The 25,614-nt window shown below is 63.3% G+C and overlaps 2 protein-coding genes and 1 long non-coding RNA gene across 6 annotated transcripts; 2 read left to right on the top strand and 1 right to left on the bottom strand.

Annotated features, from left to right (window-relative positions):
* Positions 1 to 15,529, top strand: ADSS1 (adenylosuccinate synthase 1). Its single transcript, XM_012746396.3, has 13 exons — positions 1 to 303; positions 5,834 to 5,936; positions 7,923 to 7,985; positions 8,715 to 8,765; positions 9,090 to 9,156; positions 10,055 to 10,162; positions 10,275 to 10,356; positions 10,520 to 10,646; positions 11,154 to 11,308; positions 12,169 to 12,293; positions 13,141 to 13,238; positions 14,457 to 14,606; positions 15,130 to 15,529. Exons 1-13 carry the CDS (start codon positions 112 to 114, stop codon positions 15,180 to 15,182), a joined length of 1,374 nt encoding a protein of 457 aa, XP_012601850.1. The 5' UTR covers positions 1 to 111; the 3' UTR covers positions 15,183 to 15,529.
* Positions 15,288 to 19,554, bottom strand: LOC105861097 (uncharacterized). Of its 4 annotated transcripts, none has more exons than XR_012919660.1 (3): positions 19,524 to 19,554; positions 17,103 to 17,226; positions 15,288 to 15,666 (listed from the first exon to the last, which is right to left on the bottom strand). It is a non-coding gene; the product is annotated as an uncharacterized LOC105861097 (long non-coding RNA). The 4 variants fall into 4 exon arrangements; XR_001149376.3 differs by having other exon boundaries at positions 19,454 to 19,543; XR_002223252.2 differs by lacking the exon at positions 19,524 to 19,554 and adding an exon at positions 19,117 to 19,190.
* A 120-nt stretch (positions 19,555 to 19,674) lies between these two features.
* SIVA1 (SIVA1 apoptosis inducing factor) lies at positions 19,675 to 25,614 on the top strand. Its single transcript, XM_012746395.3, has 4 exons — positions 19,675 to 19,877; positions 22,191 to 22,385; positions 23,162 to 23,318; positions 25,382 to 25,614. Exons 1-4 carry the CDS (start codon positions 19,760 to 19,762, stop codon positions 25,437 to 25,439), a joined length of 528 nt encoding a protein of 175 aa, XP_012601849.1. The 5' UTR covers positions 19,675 to 19,759; the 3' UTR covers positions 25,440 to 25,614.

Genomic DNA, 25,614 nt, shown 5'->3' with positions numbered 1-25,614 from the left:
TCCCGGCGCCCGCCCGGGCCCGCCCCTGCTCCTGCCCCCGCCCTGGTCGGCCCCATTTAAGGGTGCGGCCCGCGGGCTCTCGGGCGGCCTGCGCGGGACAGCCCAGCCAGCATGTCAGGGACCCGAGCCTCCAACGACCGGCCCCCCGGCGCGGGCGGCGTCAAGCGGGGGCGGCTGCAGCAGGAGGCGGCGGCGACCGGCTCCCGCGTGACCGTGGTGCTGGGCGCGCAGTGGGGGGACGAGGGCAAAGGCAAGGTGGTGGACCTGCTGGCCACGGACGCCGACATCATCAGCCGCTGCCAGGTGCGGGCGGGCCCGGGTCCCTCCCCCACCCGCTCAGCGAGCCCCCTCCCCCACCCAACCGGACCCTGTCCTCCTGCGCCCTGACGAGGTCATGCCACTTGGACTCCTTTCCCTCCCCAGCACCTCTCCTGGGGCCACCCCACACACGCACTCATGCACGCCACTCACACCACCCCCCTGAACCCTCCCTCCACCTGCCACCCCCACTCCCCTAGGGCAGCCCGCCAGGGGCAGAGCTATAAATACAAGTCGCTGAGCTGGGGACACCCAATCCTCAGGGGGTGGGGCGTGCCATGGAGTCACGCTGGGTCCTCCATTGGGGGGGCAGCTCCCGGGTGTTTTGGGGGTCCCAGGACACCCCTCTTTCTCATCCTGCTGTGATCACCTGGGGTGGCAGATGTGGGTCTGGGACAGGCCGGCTAACTCCTGCAGGAGGTGGCAGGTGGCCAAAGGGGTGAGAGCTGTTTGCGGGCAGGGGGTGACCCCATGCATGTGTCAGCCAGCAAGAGGCAGAGGTGGTGGTGGGCCAGGTGCCCTGGGGGGAGCAGCTGGGGGCAGGGACTTGAAGAAAGCTGCTTGGGAGGGGACGATGTGGGGAGAGGGTGGAACCAGAGACTCTTGGCCAGGTGACCTGGTGGTTGGTGGTGGCCACTGAAGAGGCCATACAGCCCCCATCTGTTCCGACCGGTGCTGGCCACTGGGCACTCTCTCAGGGCCACTGCCCAGGGTCTCCGTGGGTCCCCACCGTGTGCCAGACTGCCCGTGGGCTGACTTACAGCTCTGGGCACAGAGCGGTCAGCTCTGCAGTGCCCTTGTTGGCACCACTGGGGTTTGGAGTCCTGTCCGGAGGCTGCTGTCAAAAATGGGGCAAGGACATCTGCTCCAGCCCCTTCTCCTGGTTCTGTGGCCTCTGTCCTGAGCTCTGAGAGGAGGGCTGGGGGCTCGGGGAAGCCCCTTGGAGAAGGGAATCAGCCCAAGGACCTGTTTGGCTCAGGGCGATCTGGCCTCAGCAGCCATCTAGGCTGCTCCTGCCCGTGGGGGATGGTGGCCTCCTGGGGAGTGTATCTCCCACCCCTCTCTGCCCTGCCAGGCAGAGGATCCCCTCCCAGGTCCCAGAGGCAGCCGTCAGACACCCTGCTGTGTGTGTGTCAGGCTCTTGTCCCCAGCAGCCTGAGGACATGTCCAGCAAGCTCCAGCTCCTCTGCCTCTGGGGCACCCAGCACCAGGGCCGCCACGCCCCCCTTCCTTCCTCAGGCCCCTGCGCGGTGATGCCAGGGCCCCTCCCGTGACCTGCGGGCTCCACCAGCACACGCCCGGGGCCAGCGCCTGCCACTCACGATGCCCAAAGGGCCGGTCACAAGGCTGCCAGGCTCTGCCGCCAGGCTCTGCCGCCAGCTGTGGAGATGGTGCTGGAACGGCCCCTGGTGCTCTGCCAGTGGGTCCCCCGGCCCCGCACGCGCCCTCCCTGCGGCAGCCAGCACCAGCAGGGGCAGAGCGGGCGGAGCCGTCCCAAACCAGGGGCCACCGGGCACCCCTCGCCCAGCCCGGCTTCTCCGACTGAGGTCAAAACACGCCCCTCATCCAGGGGCCCCCCCGAGCTCCAGCGTATCGGATGAGTGTGTCCTGGAGCCCACGGGCCCTCCCTCCAGCCCCCGGACACGCGCCAGTGAGGCGGCGTCATTCCGCAGAGCTCCTCGCAGGTGGGGAAACCAAGGCTCAGAGACCTTGAGGAATGGGATGCTGCGTTGGGAGCCCTCGCAGGCGCCCGTGTCCACCCCGACAGCTCCGGGCCTGGCCGGCTTGTCCCCCCCTCCTCCGTGGAGAGGTGACGGGCTGGGGTTTCGGCGGGGCCACTCCTGGAAGGCAAGGTTGGCGGACCCTCTCTGTGCCAGCCCCAGGTGTCCAGTGACCCCAGCTTGCCCCTCCCCCAGCAGTGGGGACTTTGCCTGCCACGGGCCTCCCCGCTGCTTGTGCCCCCACGTCTGCCCACCCCGTGTTGTCTGAGGCTGGCGGGGGGAGGAGTCTAGCCACATGTCCCCGGGGAAGGAAGGCTGCCCCTACTTGGAGAGGGGCGTGCAGCCCGCTGACAATGCCAGAAGTCGGGGTCCCCAGGCGCAGAAGAGGGGCCGAGGAAATGTGCATGCTGGGGGGCCAGGCGGCGGGGCCTGAGTGCGTGTGCGAACGGCAGGCTGGCTGCCCCCAGGGCCTGAGGGCCACCTGGTCTGTCAGCCATGGCTGGGGCCGTCTGCCTGGTGGCCAGGCTGCATGGGCGTGGGCGTTGCTCTCCACCAAGCCCTCGCGGCCCTTGGCACCTGGTGCACGTCCACTCCCCGCCCTGCCCAGAGGTGGTCTGGGGCTGCCCAAGCTCCTTTCCCACCCCTGTCACTCGGGGCCCGTGGTCAGAAGGTCCTTAGCACCCCCAGGGGCTTGCTTTCCTTCTGGTCTCAGGCCTGGGGTCCCGGCTGCCGCTGCTCTTTGCTCCTGGGACCTGCCGCCGGCAGCCCGAGTCCGCTGGGCCTGTGTTCTGTGCCCACGGCCCCCATCTCTTCCCACCACAGGGGTCCCGCTCTACCCCCGATGGCTGTGGGTCTGTCGGGGGCTGTGCCGTGCCCCCCGCCCTGCTGCCCCCCATGCCCTGCCTCTGCCCTCCAGGCCGAGTCTCTCCTGAGCTGGGCCTGCCCTCCCCGCCCTGGCCGCACCACGGAACCTGGACGTCACCCGCAGTCTGTGGGGCCGTGGCGTCTCTTCTCTTGGCCCAAATGCCCCTTCCCACTCTGGGCACCCCTGGGCACCCCTGCCTGGGCCTCCTCTCCTGTGTCTGCTGAGTCTCCTTCCCTCGAGAGTCAGGCTGCGTGTCCAACTCCTCGCCCCCGATAGGCAGCTGAGGCCGTGCTCCCCGGGCAGGCACATCCCAGCCACCGTGTCCCCTGCTGCACCCCAGCCCCGGCGGCCTGCGGTCAGCCTTCGTCCCCAGCTCGGCCATCACCAAGCTACTTTCCCTTAGTACTGCCAGCTCCCTGCCCTGGACCTCAAGGCACCAGCCCACGGGTTCCCATGGTGATCGCCGCCCTGCCCTCCACCTGCAGCTGGGGCCGGGTCCAGCCAGGGCTGGGGTGGCAGCGGTGGCAGCGTCCACAGGGACGTGAGGTCGCAGGGGCTCCTGCTGCGTCGTCTGCGGGGTGGCAGAGCTGGCGCCGCTGGCGTTCGGGCATTGTGTGGCCCTGTCCCGAGGCTCGGCTGTCTCTGGGGCTGTCTCCAAGGGCCGTCGGGAACGCTTGGCCTCGGGCCCCAGGCTGCTCCCAGGGACCCTGGAGGTGCAGGGGCGGCCGCCCCCAGCAGGCTGCTCACCGCCCCCGTGCCCCTGAGCAGAGTGCGGGGCTCCCCACAGTCACGCAGCCCATCACCGTGGAGCGTCTGCCCGGGCAGCCGAGAGCTGCCCGCCGTGCCACGGCCTCCGTTCCTCCCGGGCCTCGCCCCACTGTCCCGGGGGAAGGGGCCCACGAGCAGATCCCAAAGGAAGGGGGCACTGGGTAACCTCAGGTCTCCCACGCGGTGGGCCATGACCCTGCCACGCTGGGAGCTGAGGCCCCTCCCTCTGCCGAGAGGTCGGGCCCAGGAGCCTCAGCCTCCGGGCGAGCGCGGCCACCACCATCGGGTGGCCCCCAGCCCCCTGCCGTCACCGCTCTGCACTGGCTGTCCACCAGGCAGCGGCAGGAGAGCTGGTCCCGGCCCCGAGTCGCTCCCAGTCCAGGAGGGAGAGGTGCAGCCGCCACCCACTGCCGTCCTTGTCCTCGTCCTCCCAGCCTGAGTGGGAAGCCAGCCTGCAGGGGCACCAGGTGGCCAATGGCTCCACCAGGGCAGGGGGATCCGGGCTGTCAGGGAAACGCACTCGGCTAGTGCCGGGAAGTGGGGGCTCAGGCGGTGGCTCCCCTCAGCCGGGTGCCTCAGGTGGGGCTGAGGGTGGGGTGCAGCATCTCAGGGGAGAAAGGGTCGGTGCCTTCCCGGCCCTGGGGCCAAGTGGACACGTCCGAGCCCCACCCTGTGTGACTGAGCGGCATAGAAGGGCAGTGGCTGAGTGGTCCACGAGGTGAGGGCCCTGCTGGGTCGGAGGTCAGCAGCCTCCTCCAGCCCAGGTGGTGGCAGGTGGTGTGCCAGGGCTGGGCTGGGCAGGGAGGCGCGGTGGATGGAAGAGTGAGGCTGGGCTGCGCAGGAGGCATGGTCAGTGTCTGGGCACGCAGGACGCCAGGAGCCAGCAGCGTGGGGTGCTGGGTGAGGAGGGAGGGACGGGACCTCGCATGGACAGAACCTGCAGGGGACGGCGGCGCAGGGCCTGCGGACCGTGGCCTCCCCTGGGCGCAGGGGCCCCGTCACCTCCTGCTGCAGCGGCGGGCAGGGCAGGGCGGCCAGACTCGCCAGGGCTTCTCGCCCGGCTCTCTGTGGCGCCTTTGCTGCAGGAGTGGCCTGACGCCGGCCGCTGCCGCTGGCAGGGCCCTGGGTCACCTGAGGGCCATCTGACGCCCGCCGTCCCACAGCAGCCTGTGTCTGTCCCCAGGTGCCTGTGTTTACCCCCAACAAAGGTGAGGCGTGCCCGCTGGGGTTTTGCCGGCTGTCGTCAGTGCGCGTGTCCTCGCGGCCGACGTTGGCCTGGCACCTGCCTCCGTCTGGGCTGTCTGGCCCTGGCCGTGGCGGGCGGCCCCTGGCCTGGTGCCTGAGGTCCCCAGAGGCCTGCCAGCTGGGAGGTGGGGGAGCCCGCGCACTGGGGACAGCAGACTTGGCTCCACCACGGCGGCAAGTGTGAGGGAGCTGCCACCTGTGTCGGGGGCGAGGGCAGAGCAAGGACAGGTGTCTCCAGGGGGACAAGTGACCCCAAACTGGGGCCTTTCGGTCTCTGGAGGGCCTGTCCCATCCTGAGTGCCCAGGAGCGGGACTCCTCGCCAGAGGCGAGAGAGCTTGGGGGGTGGCCCCTCTTTAGGAACCGAGTGGTCTGCTTGTGTCGCGTGGCTCATTCGTGGCCAGAGGGAGGCCACGCGCTTCCTGGGCCCGGGCCCTCTCCCCAGCCCAGCCTCCTGCAAGCTCCAAAAAGAGGGAGCCTGCCGCCGGTGCTCCGGGCCACACTGCCTCAGCACTGCTTTCGCATTCTCATCCTCAGATGGGAGGTGCCAGCCCAGCAGGGGGTCCCTGCCAAAGGGGTGAGGGCAGGTTGGGCTGTGGGGGGCCCTGGTCTTTGCACTGAGCCCTGGAGGCGTTGGCACCAGCCTGGGCCAGACCTCTCTGACCAGTCCCCGACCGGACCCTGCACGGCACCCAAAGAGCAGGACGCTCAGCCAGCCCGGCCCCCAGACACACAGCAGAGCCCCCGCTGGACTGGCTCCCCAGGCCGTGGCCCTGCCCTGTGGGGCGGAGGACACTCTGAGCACCTGCACTTGGACCCGGCCCCAGAGGTCGGCTGGGGCGCCAGGCAGGCCCCGGGGCCGGTCCCATTGGGGGCCTGGCGCTCGGTGCCTGCGGCTCAGCCCGGTCTCTGTTCCAGGGCGGCAACAACGCAGGCCACACGGTGGTGGTGGACGGCAAGGAGTACGACTTCCACCTGCTGCCCAGCGGCATCATCAACACCAAGGCCGTGTCCTTCATCGGTGAGTGCCCCTGCCCCCGCTGGGCGCCCTTCCCGAGCGTGCCCCGGCTGGCTGGGACGGGCCGAGAGGACACCCACACCGTGCGGGTGGAGGGCGGCAGGAGCAGACCTGCCTGACCTGGGCGCTGTCCTCAGAGCCCTGCCGGTCGGGCTGCCAGTCCCCACCTGACCACTGACCATGCACGGGCCTCACCGGGCTGGGGGCACAGAGGCTGCCCGAGCACTCGGACTCCCTGTTTGTGTGTGTGTGTGTGTGTGTGTGTGTGTGTGTGTGTGTGTGTGTGTATGTGTGTGTGCACGCGTGACAGTGTGCGAGGGCCACGTGCGGTGCCAGGCCGTCCCCTCGCCTGGGCTGCTGCGGTTGTCTGGCTGGCATCGTCCCTGCCCCTCCTCGTCCCTCTGTCCACGCCCCCCTCCCTGGCTGCAGCCCTGGTGACCTCTCAGTGCCCCTGAGAGGCCAGGCCACCTCCCGCCACCAGGATTTTGAGGCTCTCGCGACACCACGTCTCCTGCCCAGCCTGGACTCAGTTCTTAGCCCGAGATTCCCTGGCTCACAGCAGCTTTTCCTGGCCCCCCAGGCCAGCCCGGCCAGGCCCCCTCTGCTCCTTTTCCTTCCGCTCTCTCCGTGACCACAGCAAGGCCACGCTTGCCGGTCAGGAAGGCGCTGCGGGCGCTATGGGCTGTGCCCAGTGCTGGCACGGGCTCTGGCCGCTGTGAGGGGGAGACGGCAGCGGGGGAACAGCTGTGGGTGGCCGGGGCTGGGGCAGAGGGCAGACTCGCCCAAGAGCCTGTGCGGTGGAGCAGCCCCTGCCTCTGGACCCCCAGCATGGAGCGAGGACAGGGCGGTGACGACCCGTATTTCACAGGGGGGAGGCCGTAGCCCGGGCGATGGCCTGCCCTGTGTCCCCGCAGCCCCTGGTCCCCAGCCCCAGGCGGACTGGGAGGCAGGCTGGCCTCTGCCCCGGCTGTGCTGCAGGAAGCCTTCTCCCGCCAGCCGCCCGTTCTGCCGGGCCCTGGGCCCCGCTTGGCGGGAAGCGAGGCCAAGGAGGCGCCACGTGACCTGGAGGCGCTCTGCCTGGTCTCGGAGGACAGGGCAGGGCCAGCGACCGGAGCCCAGGCTGGGCAGCCACCGGGAACACCAGCGAGGGCCGGCTCGGCAGGCGGAGCAGCCAGATGGTGGCCGGCAGAGGCTCAGCAAGGGGCAGACTCGCAGGGGCGCCTCAGCCTGCGGCTCTCTAGGCCCTGCCGCGTGGTTATCTCAGGATGCTGTGGCATTTGGGTGACCTTTTGTGCCCGCTGTGGATTGCATGGTCTCTGGTCACTCCTGCCTAGACTGATGTCCTGTCTCCCTCGGCCTGTCCCACGGCCAGCCAGGCGGGAGTCAGACAGCACAGAGCCTTGCAGACTGGCCACTTCCGCGGAAACATGCATTTACCTTTCCCTGTGTCTTCTCACGGCCCGGGAGCTTGTTCCTTTTTAGCACTGAATAAAATCCCATTGTCTGGGGACCCCGGGTCTTGTGTCCTCTCACCCAGCACAGGGCGCCAGGCCGTGGCAGTTACGAATAAAGCTGCTATAAACACTCGTGTGCGGGTTTCGTGTGGATGTGAGGTTTCAGCTCCTTTGGGTGAACACAAGGGAGTGTCCGTCTCCAGAACTTTTCACCTTCCCAAACTGAAACCCCAAAACACTAAACAACTCCCCACCTCCCGAGGCCCCCGCCCCCCATTCCACTTCCTGTTTCTGCGGTTTGGACCACATCTGAGTGTTGATTTCACCGGGCGCAGTGCCCTCCGAAGACACCGCCTTGTAGCGTGCGTCAGGACTTCCTGTCTTTGTGGTGCTAAGTCACGCTCCACGGTGTGGACAGGCCACACCTGGCCGCTCGGTCCGTGGACACCTCGTGGCCACTGAGGACAGCGCTGCCGTGGGCATGGTGCCCCTGCACGCTGACCGCAGCCCGCTCCCCTGCGCCCGTGTGTTGCAGGCAACGGGGTGGTCATTCACCTGCCGGGCCTGTTCGAGGAAGCGGAGAAGAATGAGAAGAAAGGTGGGTCCGTGTCCCTGCAGATTTGCCCTGTCCTGGCCGTGGCGTCCTTGACTGGCACCTCAGTGGGGGTCCCTCCCGCGGGGGGACAGGCAGACCTGCCGTGGCTGCTGCCTGTGCACGGGCCAGCCGGCCCTGCACACTTAGACTCAGGAAGTCCTGGAGGGAGCTAGGGCCCCTGGTGTGCAGCTGGGATTGGGGGCAACTGGGTCAACCGTGCCAGCAGGGAGGGATGTGGCTCCTGGGGCTCAGCGGGTGTGTCGCCAGGCACACAGAGGCAGGTAGAGACCCGCGGCCCGCCGTGGGCAGGTCGGACTGTGGCGGGCTATCCCGAGGCAGGGCCCTGGGAGGAAGCAGAGCTCCAGCCTCAGGGCTGCAGGTCACAGTGAGGAGTTCATGGAGCCCAATTCTGGGGACACGGCACCAGGAGGTCCCCAGGCTGAGGCCCTGAGGGGAATAGACCACTCCAGAGCGGCTGTCGAGAGAAGGGAGAAGGCCAGGCACTCAGCCTGGGGCAGGACAAGCCCACGGGCATCTGCGGGGGTCCCACGGCCGGGGTCCAGGAGCCTCAGTAGGAGAAGAGGCACCGAGGGGAGGGCCTGTGGCCTCCTGCACAGCAGAGGGGACCACATGGCTCCTTCCCACGTGCCTTCCCCGAGGGAGCCGGGCCCACCTCACCTGTGAGCTGCGGCACACCTGTGCTGCAGACCCACCTGTGCCGTGTCCCCGCAGGGCTGAAGGACTGGGAGAAGAGGCTCATCATCTCTGACAGAGCCCACCTCGGTAAGGCACCCTGAGGGGCTGGAGGCTCTAGGGCGCGCGCTCCCCACAGCTCAGGGCACACCCTCTCCGCCCCTTCCAAAGAGCTGCGAGGAGGGGCTGGGTCAGGGATCACTACCCCCGTCTGCAGACAGGGAAACTGAGGCCCGGGGAGAGGCATGGGCACACCTGAGTCTGTGCAGAGCACAGCGGGACTCGGGCAGTCTGTCCTCTTCCAAACCTCAACCAGCCCCTTCCCGGGAGGCTCGGGCGCGGCAGGCGAGGGCCCCACGTAAACCTCTGTCCTCTGCTTCTCTCTTGTCCCGGGTGCTCCGCCCGGCCCGACAGTGTTCGATTTCCACCAGGCCGTCGACGGACTCCAGGAAGTGCAGCGCCAAGCCCAGGAGGGGAAGAAGTAAGTACATTGCTACTTTCCCGTCGGCACGGGTGCTCTGGTCCTGCAAGTCGGCCAACTCGGGGATGTGTCTGGTCCTGGGCAGGACGGGGAGGGGACGTCGATGGACGCAAAGCCCCCAGAAACAGCACCCCGACATGCCCCAGCACATCGCTGAAGCCCTGACCTTGCCCACCTCTCTCTGGTGTCCTCTGTGCCTTCACTCATTGCGGCCACCACACAGCCCCCTGGCAGTGAGCATGCCCTGACGTCACCTGCCACACCCGCATGACCTGCCGCACCTGGGCAGACGTGAGACTCACGAGGCCACGCAGCTCTGGCCCTGTCCCAATCCTGCCCCCACCCCGACAGTCACCATCTGTCCACTCAAGGGGGGTTATTGGATCCTCGATGTGCCAGGGACACAGGAGTGAAGCAGAAGCGGGTCCTGCCAGGGACAGTCAACAGTCTCATGCTTACCCACTGCACACACGGGCTCGCACACCACACGCATGTGCATGCTCACATGTGCATATGCTTACACTGGTGCACACACTCACACGTACACACACTCCAGTGCACATGCTCACACATGCACACACCGGTGCACACACACATGCACATGCTTATACTAGTGCACACGCAGAGCCTGGCCAGACGGTGCCACACTGAGCTCCAGGTGGCTCAGCCAGGCAGGCAGCGGGTCCAGGCTGTGGAGGCAGCAGCCGACAGTGGGTTAGGCCTGGGGCCCAGCACCCCGTCACTGGTGGTCCAGGCAGCTCTCCTGGCGCTCAGGCTCCTGAGTGTTGCTGAGGCTCTGGCACCTGGGTGTCACCCCACTCGGCCCTTTTCCCCGAGGTGGCCCTAGGGGTCTGGCAGGGTCTGCCAGGCCCCCACAGCACCCACCCCCACCTTTCAGCATCGGCACCACCAAGAAGGGGATCGGACCCACCTACTCGTCCAAAGCTGCCCGGACGGGCCTCCGCATCTGCGACCTCCTGTCGGACTTTGACGAGTTTTCCACCAGGTACCTGGGCCCTGCAGCCCCAGAACAGGGGGGGCCTGCAGAGCGCCTGGCTGGTGGGCGGGCACCAGGCGCTCTGGGCCCGGGGCAGCCGTAGCTACTGTCGCTTGTGCAGGTTCAAGAGCCTGGCCCGCCAGCACCAGTCCATGTTCCCTGCCCTGGAAATAGACGTGGACGGTCAGCTCAAAAGGCTCAAGGTGAGGCGGGGCAGCGCGGGCAGGCAGGCCCCGGGGTGCCTGTCGGACAGCACAGGGCACACCTGTTGCCAGCCATTATTGTTAGGGTCTGGCCAGCCCTCATAGGGACCCGGGGCTTCCTCCACCCAGGGCTGCAGCCCATCCCGCTGTTCGGTCCTTGCAGGCCTTTGCTGAGCGGATCCGACCCATGGTCCGCGACGGCGTATACTTCATGTACGAGGCGCTCCACGGGCCCCCCAAGAAAATCCTGGTGGAAGGCGCCAACGCGGCCCTTCTCGACATCGACTTCGGTAAGGCCTGGCGGGCGCTCGTCCTGGCAGCCTCTGTCCGCCAGGGAAGACCAGGCCGAGGGAGCACCCCGGGGGCAGGGGCAGGGCCAAGGCCGCAGTGACACCCACACCCACGGAAGTGGTCCCAGCGTCCCTGTCCCCAGCTTCTGCAGGGGAGGGGAGGAGGGAAGGGTGGGGGAGCTATTGGGGGAAGGCCGGGACGGTGGCAGGCAGCTGGCCAGGCTGCTCAGAGCAGCCCTCGGTGGTCGGTTTGTCCCTGTCCCTGAGCCCACGGGCACACCAGCTAAGCCCCCATCACCACGGTGGCCTGGCCACCTCTGTCCACACCAGGAGCAGCCTCCTCCCTCTCCTCACCCCACACTCGTGCGTGAGCCACGCAGCCCGGCACCCAGCGCGCCAGGTGGGCCGTCAGACCCACTCAGGGGACACTCGGGGAGTGGAACCGCCTGCTGCCTGGGCGGAGCATCGGCGGGGGTGGTGGGCAGCCCGACCCCATCTGTCTTGCAGGGACCTACCCCTTCGTGACCTCATCCAACTGCACGGTGGGCGGCGTGTGCACAGGCCTGGGCATACCCCCCCAGAACATAGGCGATGTGTACGGCGTGGTGAAGGTCTACACCACACGCGTGGGCATCGGGGCCTTCCCCACCGAGCAGATCAACGTGAGTCCCCAGCCCCCACCCAGGGGAACACAGGCAGGGCGCCCAGGGGCAGGGTGAGCTGCCACGCGGCGGGGGCTAAGGGGCCAGACAGGGCCAGGGGTGGCGGTTGATGGGGGCGTTGGATGTTGGCGTATTCCCACCACACTAGCACCACGTGGCCTGGGCCACGTGTGTACACGTGTGTGCACATGTGTCTGTAGGACCTCATTTCCCTGGGGAAGTGAGAGGCCCACAGGGGAGGGGTGCCTTACAGCCCCCTCGGACTCCCCTGTCTGGGGCAGCTGGTGGACCACGTTGGCTCAGAGAGGTCGCCGGCACCTGCCCTCAGCCCTGTCCCAGCAGGATCTGGGTCCGTCACTGCCAAGCCAGAACCAGGCTGAAAGCAGAGCCCACCGCCCCCCTCAGCTCTTTGCCTCGGGTGTTTCTGGAGCTGCCCAGGAGGCGCAGCCTTCCTTCCTCAGCCTCACCCGTGAGCCCTGGCAGGGAGGGCACAGCCCTTGTGCCGAGCAGGGAGGAGGAGCAGGTGCTGTGAGTGGCTGGGGCTGGGTGTCGGCAGACACACGCATGCCCTGTCCCCAGAGCCGGCTGCAGGGCCAGGCCCACGCCCCACGAGGCCCAGGGGCTGGTGTGTTCCAGAGACCAGCTCGCCGGCTCAGACTGCAGTGGCAGCAAGGCCCTGCCGGGTGTGAGCCTGGGCTGCCAGACGCACCTGCCAGGGACGCGGGAACCAGACACCAGGGGCAACTCCATCAGGGGGTGGTGGCTTCAAGGATTCCCCTGACCCAGGGGATGAGGGGGCCAGGCCAGGGGCACAGGGCTCCCGTCGTGGCCTGGGAGGATGGTCGCTCTGCTGTCACTAGGAAATCGGAGACCTGCTGCAGAGCCGCGGCCATGAATGGGGAGTGACCACGGGCAGGAAGAGGCGCTGCGGCTGGCTAGACCTGATGATCCTCAGATACGCCCACATGGTCAACGGGTTCACCGCGTAAGCAGCCCTTCCTTGGGCCATCCGCCGCCGTCCCCACCAGGACCCCCACACCCACAGGACTGGCACCTGCCCAGGGGGCCGGGCCGGGACCCTGGGGCTGCCTGGTGCAGCCTCTGGCATCCTCGAGGTTCCCATGCTGCTGTCCGCTCTGCTCACCCAGGACACAGGCCCAGCGGGTGTGACAGGTGTAAGCCAGGGCCGGGCCCAAGCCCTGAGATCTGCAGAGCCCCGGAGCGCGTGGTGGGCTCTGCCTCATCTGTTCCCCAGCAGGGACATCCTGCCGCAGGGACTGCGGGACTCGGCAGCAACAAGCTGGCAGGGACAGCAGGCTCACATTCACCCTTGGGCCCCAGGGGGCACCTGGCATTTCTAGAAGCTTCATCCTGCGGGGTGGCACACAGACGGGGCCCAGAGGAGCCACAGACCAAGGCAGCTGATGACAACATGACGCTTATTGGTGGGGCCCAACTGGCAGGAGCTCCCAGTGCTTCCCACAGTCCCACAAGCCAGCCTCAGGCTCCCCCTAGAACCACGGGGAGGTAACTCAGGGCTCAAAAGAAGGGTGCAAAACCCCAAGCAGGAAAGGCCACCTGCACAGCCCACCTGAGGTCCCTCACCTGCAAGGATGACCCCCACAGCGTGGGCGGCCACGAGGTGAGCGTGGGTGGGGCACCTGTTCTCACACCTGTTGGCAGTCGTGGCAGTTTTCTGGGATCACCTGATCTTTATCTTCTACTTGCCATCGTAAACAACAGAGGAGAAACGAGGGTGTGACGCGCAAAAGGAAGAAACCCTAGCCTTGAGGACCCTTCTCCAGTCTGTCTCTCTGTCTCGGTTTGGACAGGCTGGCCCTGACAAAGCTGGACATCCTGGACGTGCTGAGCGAGATTAAAGTGGGTGTCGCCTACAAGCTGAGCGGGAAGAGGATCCCCTACTTCCCAGGTATGGGAGACGAGGTACTGGCTTTTCTGTCAGTCTGTTTCACGGGCACCAAAACGGGCAGGACCTGCAATTTCTCGGAGACTGGGCAGCGCCTCTCACGTTGGGCAGGCAAAGGGCAACACGCCTGTCCCCGAGATGCACCTCCGGCTCTCACGGGTCCTCCCACGACAGGCCCCACGGCGGCTGCAGGTGCCCACTGGTGGTTTGTGAAGGGCTCGGGGACAGGCCTGGGTGGCTGTCGGGAGCTGACTCAGCCACCTTGACCTGCCTCAGGTAAAAGGCCCACCTCCGGCGGGCGTGGGGTGAGCCTGAGTCAGGATGGGGACCTGACTGCTCTGGAAACCCTAACGCCCCAAGCAAATGTGAAGGATGACGATTTCATCTAAGAAAACATGCTTTTCGGTTAGATTTTTAGAGGCGTACTGGGGTCTCTCCTGCCCCTGTGCATCCCTTCTTCTGGAAGGCAAGAAGGAGATGCTGTTCTCTTGGATGTCACGGTTACCCGCGCATCTGGGCATGCCCCTCAACCTCAGGCCCAGATCACGTTCTGGCCCCACGTCCCCAGTAGGCATGAGCAAACTGCCCAAACCTCCTCTGAGCAGGCCCACATAGGTCTCGAAGTGCCACTTGGCCTCAGGAACCTCGTACGTCCTCTGGGCAGTGTCCCCTGGCCCTATGACCCCCGACCCCTGTAAGAGCTGAGGCTGCCAAGTCCCCTCCAGAGCCCCAGGCAGACCCTGCCCGGCTCCATGGCTCCAAAACCATTGCAGCAGGCACCCTGTTCCAGCATCTTCTGTCAGTAAGGGGTGACTGGCTCCTAGCCTGAGCTGCAGACCCCGCATGGAGTCCCTGCACCCACAAAGCTGACTTTCGGGGTGAGGGGACATAGATCCGTAAGCATCCTTTAATGCTCCAGGAGTCTAGAATCTCCTAGAATGTCCAGGCAAGGCCTTGGAGTTCCTCGGCTGATGTCACCGTGGAGGTTTCAGCAGTTAGCCAATACGTGTCCAGGGTGGGCATGTCCCATGGTCGGGAAGGGGTGCAGCCGGTGTCCGAGCCCCCTGCCGGCTCCCACTCACCACCCGACACGGAAAACCAAACAGTGCCTCACCCACCCTGGACCCCTTCCTCGCTGCGAGTCCCTGGGCAAGCGGGCCCTGGGGTGGGGGCCGCCGTGTCACCAAACGTCTGTGGGACCTGCTCCTCCGTGTCTCCCAGCTAACCAGGAGATACTTCAGAAGGTCGAGGTTGAATACGAGACGCTGCCTGGCTGGAAAGCAGACACCACGGGCGCCAGGCGGTGGGAGGACCTGCCCCCACAGGCCCAGAGCTATGTCCGCTTCGTGGAGAACCACCTGGGAGTCCCAGGTGGGTGCCCTGCCTCCCCCGGCCACCCCTCCCTGCCCCCCAGGCCCTGGGCACCCCAAGAGGCCCACATCCCAGTGCAGGGCTTGGTGCACAACGAGAAACCAGCCAAGTATGGTCTCCGGGAGAACGTATCACACAGAGCGAGGTGAGGAGGGCCCAAGCCAGGGGCGGGTGTGGCCCTGCCAGGAACAGCCACCTGTCAGCGGCTGGGACGGCAGACAGACACACCCCCTCTGAGGGCGCGCTTGCTCTGGCAGCACAGGGAGTCCGCACCCACAGCAGGCCGCAGGGAGACGTGCCCCTGCAGACGGGGTGGCCGGTTCCAAGGGGCAGGGTGGGGGGGAGGAGCTCCTGCTCTCTGCTGCACGTGGATTAATCCTCCAACACGTACGGCCTGTGTAACTGAAAAATTAGAGCTATTTCCATTTGAAGAAAACACAGCCCCTTTGCTGTATGAACCACATAAACAGACGCGACATTAATGACAGTTTCACTCCACGAACGCTCTGCTCCGCCCTCGCAGTCAAGTGGGTCGGTGTCGGCAAGTCCAGAGAGTCGATGATCCAGCTGTTTTAGACCAGCCGGCCCCTGGGCTGCGCCGGCGTCCCGCCCCACAGAGACAGCAGCGGCCACGGCCCTTGGCCACCACAGCCAACACCGTGAACAAAGAAACATGAGAACGATTTCTGGACTTTTGTATTTCTATTGGAGCCTTCAGCTCAACACGTTGATTTCTACAGTGATTTTAAACATCAGAAAGCCAACCTTGTGTACATTTTTTAAAATTCTGCTCCTTAAAATGAGCCAAAGTGCTCAAAACGGAGACCTTCTGTGACACACAGTCACACGGTTGTGTGCCCAGGTGGAGCCATGTCGTAATAAACATCCAGTAGCCACTGAAGGAGAGTGGCGGTTTCACGGTTTGACTTGTCCTCGTTGCTTTTAAACACTGAACGGTGACATCTCACTGCGCAGAGCATGGAGGACGCGGCTGCCCGAGAGATGCCCGTGCTGTTGGCCTCACAAAGCGGAGCCGTGTGTTCGCTTAGGAAAGAAGCCTCTGTAAGAGAGCCAAGTACATTAAATATGTTTTTGAAAACTAAACACAGCTGGGTGCAGTGATCCCAGGACTTTGGGAGGCTGAGGTGGAAGGACTGCTTGAGCCCAGGAGTTGGAGACCAGACTGGGCAATAGAGCAAGACCCCAGCTATAGAAAAAAATGAAAAAAAAAATTAGCCAGGCATGGTGGCGCACACCTGTAGTCTCAGTTCCTGGGGAGACTGAGGCAGGAGGATCACTTGAGCCCAGGAGTCCGAGGCTGCAGTGAGCTGTGACAATGCCACTGCACTCTAGCCTGGGCCCACCTCTAAACAAAACAAAACTAACTAAACACATAAACAAATTTCACTCTAAAGCTGTTGCCTGGGCAGGACCTGCCCCGCTGACCCAGGACTTCCTGTCCTCCCCATGGGGGTGACAAGGCCTCGCCAGCAGCCCCTCCTCATGCCAGTGGCCCGAGTGGCCGCCGTCCCTCTGGGTTTCCTTTGCTGGGATGAGCCACGTCGTAACTGGCCGGAGCTTCGTGAGGCACGTGGTGGCCTCCTTAGTAACTTCTCAGAGTGTGGGGGAGATTTACAGAAACATCCGCCCTCTGGGTATCCTTTCTGAGAGGGGAGGGGTTCCCCGAGACACGCCGCCCTGCAGGCTGGAACCAGACAGGGTGCCGCTGCGCGTGCGACCCGTCCCACAGTGGGGACAGAGTTCTGTGGGCTCCGGGCTCTGGCCGACCCACACCTTGGAGACGCCCAGTGGCGGGCTCCATTCTGAATTCCCGTGACTCAGGTGTGCAACCAACTTCTCTAAACAATGCCAAGCACGGCCTTCGGTGACCTGAGAGGAGGAAGACACATCATGCCACAGCGGCTGCTGGCCCTCCCCAGCGGCGTCAGCTCTCGGCAGGTGCACGTGTTCCTTCCCTAACACAGCAAGAGGGACAAAGGGAGAGAGCCCTTTGTCGCCGCAGGGAAGCTCCTGGGGGACGGGAGATGGCACCTTGTGTGACTCGACCCTCACACACAGCAGACATTTTTTCAAAGGAAAAAGAAATCATTCCATTCTGTACAAAAAGCTACAAGCCTCGCTTCACAAGTTTAACCTGCCACTTTGTTGTTTCAGAGACAGGCTCTCAATCTGTCCCAGGCTGGAGCACAGTGGGTGTCATCATAGCTCACTATAGCCTCCAACTCCTGGGCTCAAGCATCCTCCTGCCTCAGCCTCCCAAGGAGCTAAGACTACAGGCGTGCGCCACCATGCCCGGCTCATTTTTTTCTCTTTAGAGATGAGGTCTCACTATGGTGCCCAGGCTGGTCTCCAACTTCTGGGCTCAAGGGATCCACCCACTTCGGCCTCACAAAGTGCTAGGCTTATAGGTGTACACCACTGCACCTGGCCTCAACTGCCATTTAAATTAGAGAGCTGCAAAAAAAGTTTTCAAACCTGTATTTTGTAGTAGCTGCTAAATCCTCCACAGAGACACAGTTGTTGTCATTGTTTTTCTTCATCTCTGGATGAAACCTTGAGGCGGAGCCACAGACAGTGCCAGCAGGTATCTGTGGAGGTTCTACTGGGTAAGAGGACACCAACTTAGAGGGGAAATGGTTCTTTCATGTGTTCTAGGGTCAGGAGGCTCTGTCTGTCATCGAGTGATAGGTCAGTGCAGACAACCAATAGGCAAACAATACAGGTCCCCATCCCTTCTCTTTGAGAAGCAGATGTTGTGAGCATCTGAGTTGTTAAGATAAGGGGCTGTCTGCACATCACATGGAGAACACGGCCCCAGTGCAGATGAGGCAGTGGCGGTCTCTGTGCGATACACGGATAAAGGACAAATCGGTGATTTGATAATTATGGTGAATTCTTGTCATTTTATGCTGCCTCAGCATCCATTTGGATGCAAGCTGGACTGTCTCCCACCAGAAACAGGACTCGGTCACCCTCAGCACAACTTCCAGTTCTCTGGCTCCTCCCGTTCCTCAAGGTGGTCAACCAGGTCGCTGCCTTACACCACCCCCCGACCCCCGGTGACCATGGGACAACTGGGTTCAGCCTGCGTGACTCACCCCACTGACCCCCATCCTCATGTGGGCTGCACACATGCCACTGTGACCACTTCTCAGTCCCAGCAAGATTCCACGGGTCTGGTGCCTGCTGGCACTATGCCCACTAATCAGAACTCCCCACAGGAAACCAGCCTGGACAATGCCTGGGCCCCAGTAAAGGCTTCGTCCCACGGGTCGCTCACTCCCTCAACTGCTTCCTACCCTCTGGTGATCACACCTGCCTGAGGCAGGCCGCCCTCCTCTCTCTGGACCTGTGGGTCACACAATGCCTCTGTTACTTCAAGTGTCCTGTTGAGTCGTCCCCTCTGTGCCTTACCTGACACACCTGAACCTAACTCTTATCCTGGTCAGGGCTCTCCTAGTGAGCAGCTGACTTGATAGTAATAAACAGGACATGGGTCAGACAATAGTCTCAAGGTCGCCTGCCAGCACACGAGGTAAGTGTGAGAGGGGCGCCTGGTCATGGTCACACACTCAGGCATTGGACTGTCCGCCAGGATGAGGATGTATCCCGTAAACACTTGCTGTGAACACCCACTACCACCTCCCTGCAGCCCTGACGGAGCAGGGCTAGAATTCATAGCCACTCTCCAGACAGAGACGTCAAGACTAACTCAGAGGGCCAGGCGCGGTGGCTCACGCCTGTAATCCTAGCTCTCTGGGAGGTCGAGGTGGGTGGATCGTTTGAGCTCTGGAGTTCGAGACCAGCCTAAGCAAGAGTGAGACCCGTCTGCACTAAAAATAGAAAGAAATTAGCTGGACAACTAAAAATATATAGAAAAAATGAGCAGGGCATGGTGGTGCATGCCTGTACTCCCAGCTACGTGGGAGGCTGAGGCAGAATGATCGCTTGAGCCCAGGAGTTTGAGATTACCGTGAGTTAGTCTGATGCCGTGGCAACAAAGTGAGATTCTGTCTCAAAAAAACAAAACAAAACAAAACAAAACAAAACTAGAGTAAAAGTATTGACACTGATGTTGTTCAAGGAAATGTACCTGACTAACAGGACCCCAGAGAGGGACAGCCACAGAGACCCGGTCAGAGGGGAGCAGGGACCGCTGCTGAGCAGGACCCCAGAGACGGACAGCCACGGGCGCACTGCACGGCGCGGGGACCCCCAGTCAATGAGCCAACTGTAAAAAAAAAGGGCACTTTTCAAACAATGGAGGAAATGTGGGCAGCGCGGGAGCGGGCCCTGTCGCCCCTGGGCCCCGCGTGGGCCTGCGGGACGTCAGCTCGGGCTAGCGGGAGCAGAAGGCTAGGAATCCGCCACTGTCAAAACCTAGCAAGAGTCGGTCGTCCTCAAACTTGGGGAAAAGGAACAAGGAAATATAAACAGCGCCCAAAGCTGTTAGGGACCAAAACGAAGCGGACTCGATGCTGCCACTGACCTATCCGGCGCCGCGCCACCCGCGAACCCCGCCCCCGACGTCGCCTGCCACTGACCTATCTGACGCCGCGCTTCCCACGAGTCCCGCCCCCGACGTCGCCCGCCACTGACCTATCTGACGCCGCGCTTCCCACGAGTCCCGCCCCCAACGTCGCCACCGACCTATCTCGCGCCGCACCTCCCATGAGCCCTGCCCCCGACGCACAAGTTTCTCCCTATTACTGTCTCCGACCCCGCTGCACAGTCCCAACTCTCAGCCTTGCCCCTGGCCCTTCCTGTGCCACCAAGTACAGCCCTGGCCTTGCCCCCACCCTATCCTGCGCTGCGCTCGTACGAACCCCGCCCACGAGCTCTCCTCCGGCCTCTGCCGCGCCGGGAGCGCACCCTGACCCTCAACCTCGCCCCGACCTTTCCCGCGCTGCAAACGCCGTCGCGCGAACCCCGCCCCGACGTCGCCCCCAGCCTATCCAGCGCCTAGTTGCGCAGGAGCCCCGCCCCCGACCTCGACCCCAGCCTATCCTGGGCCCCGCCGCGCCCTCGCCCCGCCCCGCCCCCGCCCGCAGATTGGCGCGCTGCTGTGACGTTAGGGAGTCAGTGGTCTGGCGCGCGCGACAGCGGAGCTGCGTCGCTCGGGCCCCGCGGCCATGCCCAAGCGGGGCTGCCCTTTCGCGGCCGCGGCCCCGCTGCAGCTCAAGGTCCGCGTGGGCCAGAAGGAGCTGAGCCGCGGCGTGTGCGGGGAGCGCTACTCACGGGAGATCTTCGGTGAGTGCGGGGGCGGCTGCCGAGGGTTCGCCGTGGTGGGGCCTCCATCCCACCGGGCCACAACTTCCTCCATGAGGTGGCGTCCACTTTCCCGGCCCCGAGTTCCTGGGAGCTGGGAGGACGCGGGGACACCGGCTGGCCCCATCTGGGGTCAGTTAGTGGGACCTGAGTAACTCCCAGGGCCGTCCACTTTGTCGCTGCCCTTGTCGCCACCCCTTCCTCTACGAGCTCTCCACGAGTCACGGTCCTCAGTGAGTGGCGCCCGCTTGGTGCTTTCTTGGGACTTTGTCGTCCGGACTTTGTGAGGGATGCCGTAGTCTCTGCGCTCAGGGCCCCGCAGGCCCTGGGAGAGGTCAGGGGATGGGATGTCCTGGGTGGATTAAGCTGGAAAAGCGCCTCTTCTACCCCAAAAGGTATTTATGGAGCACGCCCGCCCCGCCAGGCGCTGGGCTGGCCCTAGAGACCAGAGGCAAACAAGACTGACGGTGCCCTGCGTCCCGGGAGCGCCCAGCCCAGTGAGGGAGGCCCACGGTGAGGGTAGGCTCAGGTCGCTGCAGCAGCGTCTGCAGGGATATCAGAGAAGGCTTCTTGAAGGAACAGCCTAAGTCTAATCCAGCAAGGCGAGTAGGAGTTAGGCACAGAGGGAGAGGAGAGGAAGAGGGCAGCATAGCGGGATCGGAGTGAGCAGAGGCGGGGGTGCCAGAGAGTAGAGTAGCAATTTCCAGTTCAGGCCAGATGTGAGGGCAGTGAGCTCAGAGGTGAGTGCGCCGTGATGGTGGGGCCTGGAGCAGGTGGGGCAGCAGTTTCCTATCTGAGGTGGATTTTCCTATGCAGGCATTAGGCATATCGCTATTATTGATCATCACTTTGGAATGACTAGTATCTGGGGCAGGTACAAAGTGGAATTTACCTTGCCTAGTGGTTGGGGGCACAAGGTTTATACTGTGGAGCAGTGAGAGAATGACCCAAGGTGTTGGTAATTGAGTGGTGCCACTTGCTTTTTGGGAATGGGGGACAGAGCCCAGCCTCCGGGTCAGCCCCTCTCCAGTTCTCTTCCTCTTGCTGCATCTCCCCAGCGTCAGCAACTGCCCCGCCCTCTCCTTGCACACTAGGGTTGCAAACTCAGATGCCTCACAGGCCGTGCTGGTAATAGATGAGGAGGGCAGGGAGTCTGGTGGAACTGTAACTGTGTGCCCTCTTAGGACATGTGAACTAAACAGGAAGCGGACCAGGTCAGTCTAAGTCTTGACTGTCTCGTTGAGTACTAGGGCATTTGCAAGAGCTTGTCATTCACAGGGCTGGGTCGGGGAGGGCGGCTGGCTCGCTGGGCCTTCCATAGTAAGCGTGACTCAAGTGGTGAAAGCCAAGCCACAGCTGTCACCCTGATCTCTTTGCCACGGTTATACCACAAGTCCTTGAGGACAAGGATTAACCTCACCATGTGACAGCCACTTATAAATGAGGGGACTGTGGAGGGTCAGGAAGAAGACATGCAGGTTGTGGCTGGACTGTCATCAGCCACTCCATTAGTTGCCCTGTAACTGTCACTGCTGTCCGTTTTATGTGGAGCTGCAGGGTTTCTAGAATCTGTCCCGGATGGGGTGAGGTAGAAAAGGAAGAACAAAGCATTGCTGGGCCTGGAGCCGGGTGTTTGACGTTGTGAAGTCCCCCAGGTGACTGAACTGCAGCCTGATGGAAAGCCAGTATTCTGGGGGCTGAGTAACCACTTCAGCTCCCAGGGATAGTTCGGTCTGGAAGGTTCTGGGATACCTTTGTCAGGAGCCGGCTGCTGCCCTGTCTTGCCAGCAGCTCTGCAAAAAGTGAAGCAGTGGGACGCCCACTGACCTGAGGTGGCGGGCCAGCTCAGTCTCTGGCTGCTTCCTGCTTGGGTGGGCAGAGGAGGAACCTGTCCTGTGAATTAGCTTGCCACAGAGCCTGCTTTCAGGGTGGCAGTGCTGCGGGAGGAGGCACAGCCTGTGAGCTGAGGCCAGCTGTGAGTTGCAGGTGAGAGTGATAGGAGAGGAGTGTCCCTGTCTGTGTCCTTTGTGTCGGACACAAGGGGGGCTGCAGGGCAGGAGCCCTCCTGAGGACATGGCAGCAAAAGGCGGGAGGAAAGAGCAATCTCGCATGGAGACAGAGCAGGACCCACCTTGACAGGACCCCGCTTGGGCTAGGGTTACTGGGTGACAGAGGCCCCAAAGAGGACTCACTGCCCGCCCAGCGGGGTCCGTGTGAGGCTTGCAGGGTGAGGTACTGTGCAGGGGCGTCCTGTGCTGCACAGGTGTGAACATGAGGGTGCTTTGTCTTCCCCAGAGAAGACCAAGCAACTCCTTTTCCTCGGGGCCCAAGCCTACATGGACCACACATGGGATGAAGGCTGTGCCGTCGTTGACCTGCCCGAGTCCCCAAAGCCCGGCCCCGTGGAGGCCCCGAGGGCTGCACGTGGGCAGATGCTGATTGGACCTGACGGCCGCCTGACCAGGAGCCTTGGGCAGACCTCCGAAGCCGGTGAGTGGCACTGGCTGTGGCACCGAGGGTGGTGGTGGCATGTGCATTTCTCTTTATTGACAAAATTATCTGCTCAGAGGCCCCTCCTACCCGGCAAGCAGGAGTCCAGCCAAGTCTGATGAGTCAGGCAAATGCCGGACGGCCCCGAAGGCTGCTGTTACCCAAGGCCTGACCCTCACCAGTGTCCCAGTCTGGACATGGTTAAGCAGATTCTAACTGCTGGGCCAGAGAAGGAGCAGAGACTCGCCTGGGTGCCCCACCTGCTTTCCACCTGCAGCAGGTGGAGACACGCAGCTTCCATACCTGTGCGGTGTGGGTCTCAGACCATCGCCTGTGCTGCCTTTTAGAAACAGAGTCACTAACCACCTCCAAATCTGGTCTGTGGGTCTAGGAGGGGCCTAGGACCTCTTTGCTAACCACTGAAGCAATAGGCCACGCAAACACAGGTGGGCTACACAGAGCTCTGACACCAGCGGTTGGGGAAGAGCTGAGCCCTCCAACCCAGGCCCAGGTAGCAGAGAGTTCTAGGGAAGGGAAGGAGCCCAAACCCGGAGTCACATGAATGGCCACAGGCGCGTCTCACCCTAGAGCTGTCTCCTGTGACAGGGGTGTTGTGTGCTCTGTTTGGCTCACAGGTTGTCAGAATGATCCAGTGCTGGGTGGGGTGGGGGTGGCATATACCTGCCCTCAGGTATATGGGGAGGTGGGTGACCCTGCCGCCCCATACTCTTCCAGTGTCCTTTCCTGGCTGACAGTGTGGCATTTTTTCCTCACAGACCCATCTGGGGCAGCGTCCATCGCCTGCTCCTCGTGCGTGAGAGCCGTGGACGGGAAAGCGGTGTGCGGCCAGTGCGAGCGAGCCCTGTGCCGACGGTGTGTGCGCACCTGCTGGGGCTGTGGCGCCGTGGCCTGTGCCCTGTGCGGCCTTGTGGAGTAAGTGCTTTGATCCTCCGAGCTGCCATGATCATGTCCTCAGTGAGCCATACGTGGGGGGGGGGTCACCCACAAGCACCTGCTTGCGTGGCCCCTGGCACCGTGCCGTCTGGCATTGCCTGACGGGATGTGACCGTGATAGATGCTTGGCCCGGCTTTAACAGTTAGTGACCCTTTCTGAAGAACCAGGCTCCCTGCTCTTCGCTGGCTATGGCCCTCTGTCTTGGGCAGCATCCTGTTCTCATCTTCTCGGCCCTCCTGTTAGGACCTCACTAGCCAGCACTTCTCGCGGATCTGTTTTCCGTGTAGCTTCTCGTCATCTGAGGCAGCCCCGGTGCTTGGCGGCAGGTGCACGCTGTGGCTTTTACTGTGGCTGCGTCTGCGTGGCTATGCGTTTTCCTTAAGCAGGTGGGATGTCTGCCTGACCTGCCCTTTGTGCCTGTGTGTCTGCCGCAGCTGCCAGGACCCCGTCCTTGCTCAGAGAGTGCTGGGCGGGGGGACCGTCCCCACCCCAGTGGCCACTCTAGGCAGTGGGTAGGAATCTGCCCTGTAGGGCAGACGACGTCACCCAGAGTCACGGGGTGGCTGCTGGGCTGAGACAGAACCACGTGTCACATCTCGAGTTTCTTCAGCTGGATGGGAGCCTGGAGCCCCGCTGGGGGTGGGTGCGCTGGGGAGCAGCGCCGAGGCTCTGGCTGGTCCCCCTGGCTGTGATGTGGGAGTAGGGGGACTCGGCGTCCTGTCTAGGCAACTACAAACGTCGCATCCTCTTTCTTTGGTTTCCACCAACCCAATTCATCTCTTCCTGCATACAGGTAAACTGAAAAGGTGTGGTCTCCCATGTCCAGGGGCCTCCTCACTGGGGACGAGGTGAACCCAGAGCAGAAGGGCAGGTTGAGGGGAGAATATGGTCCCCAGAGAGAATTGTGTGGAGCCCCACATGCCCGGACCCTCTTCTCGCCCTGCACAGGCATCTTGGAAGGACTCCCCCGGACTCCCCGAACCGGTTTCCTCTTCCCCAGATGCCCACAGAATTCACACTGGGATGCCTGAGAGAGCCTGCCCTGTTTTACACATAAATGACTCGCTCCAGGTCATTGCAGGAAGCTATGTCTGTGGCATCCCCCATAATGCCCGCTGTCTTCTGTCCCCTCCCCTGCCAGCTGTGTGAGGGCAGGCCTCTCCCTGCGGCTCTGGTTTAACTCAGGCCTGGTGGCCCAGCACTGGCCCATGCCTGGCCTGGCCTGCAGGGCTCACCAGCAGGCACTGGCCGGGGGCTGCCCTGACAGCCGGCACGCTGTGCCACCAGCAAAGCATCCAAAGCGCCAAGTGGCCAACAGTCCCGACTGCTCTGTTGACACAGCTTAGACTGCGCTGTCCTTGTGTTTCCTATAACGTGTTGCCTATTTGTGTCCTTGCGCTTTTTCTCCTGATCAGTTTCTCCCTGTGACTTGCTAGACTTCCCAGTCTTTCCTAGAGTCTTGCTTCATCAGAGTAAATCCCTGTTTGACATGCTTCCCGTGTAAGCCTTCATGGCCCAAGGAATTCTGACAGGACCCTGGGAGGTTTCTGTGGAGAGCTCCTGTCCTATTTGAAACCCAGGTTGGGCCCCAAATGGCCTTATCTGCTGTGCGAGTCGGCCGTGGCCCCCATCACAAAGCACCACCAACTGGGGGTCTTAGACAGCAAATTTCCTGACTCCCAGTTCTGGAGGCCAAAGTCTGAGATGACGGTGTCCGCAGGGCTGGTTCCTTCGGAGGCTGCGAGGGGATCCGCTAGCCCCCGGTGGCTGCCAGTGCTTCTTGGTGTTTGTAGACGGCCAGCTTCTCCCCGCGTCTTCATGTCATCCTCTGTCTTTCTCTTCATGGGGTGCTCTTTTTAGGGCCCCAGTCGTGCTGGAGTAGGGCCCCTGCCCCAGTGGCCGTCTCAGCTGTGATCCTGTCTCCAGATAGGCTCACGCCCTGAGGTATACTAGGGTTGGGACCTCGGCACTTGAATTATGGGGATGGACACGATACAGCCCCTAACGCCAGCTTTTCTCTCTCCTCCCTGGCACGTCACAGCTGCAGTGATATCTATGAGAAAGCACTGTGCACCAGCTGCGCCGTGTTCGAAGCCTGAGGGTGGCTCAGGTCAGCTGCCTTCCCTGAGGGCGTGCGGCGGACAGCAGCCTTCCCTGGACAGCCAGCGGCGGTGCTCACACTGGACTTGGGGCGAGTGGGAGAGGGCGCCTTTTACATGTTATATTTTGTATTCCCAATGGCAGAAGTGAATAAACCCCTTTATATTTGCACAA

The sequence above is a fragment of the Microcebus murinus genome, chromosome 6 (genome assembly GCF_040939455.1).
Source record: "Microcebus murinus isolate Inina chromosome 6, M.murinus_Inina_mat1.0, whole genome shotgun sequence".
Taxonomy (NCBI): Eukaryota; Metazoa; Chordata; class Mammalia; order Primates; family Cheirogaleidae; genus Microcebus; species Microcebus murinus.
This window is presented reverse-complemented; position numbering and strand designations above follow the sequence as displayed.

Excerpts from the sequence above, each read along its gene's own strand:
- ADSS1 (XM_012746396.3), top strand. The coding sequence starts at position 112 with ATGTCAGGGACCCGAGCCTCCAACGACCGGCCCCCCGGCGCGGGCGGC. Across the intron at positions 7,986-8,714 it reads GGAGAAGAATGAGAAGAAAG|GGCTGAAGGACTGGGAGAAG; the intron begins GTGGGTCCGTGT and ends GTGTCCCCGCAG. Across the intron at positions 10,647-11,153 it reads CCTTCTCGACATCGACTTCG|GGACCTACCCCTTCGTGACC; the intron begins GTAAGGCCTGGC and ends TCTGTCTTGCAG.
- SIVA1 (XM_012746395.3), top strand. The coding sequence starts at position 19,760 with ATGCCCAAGCGGGGCTGCCCTTTCGCGGCCGCGGCCCCGCTGCAGCTC. Across the intron at positions 22,386-23,161 it reads TGGGCAGACCTCCGAAGCCG|ACCCATCTGGGGCAGCGTCC; the intron begins GTGAGTGGCACT and ends TTTTCCTCACAG. Across the intron at positions 23,319-25,381 it reads GCCCTGTGCGGCCTTGTGGA|CTGCAGTGATATCTATGAGA; the intron begins GTAAGTGCTTTG and ends GGCACGTCACAG.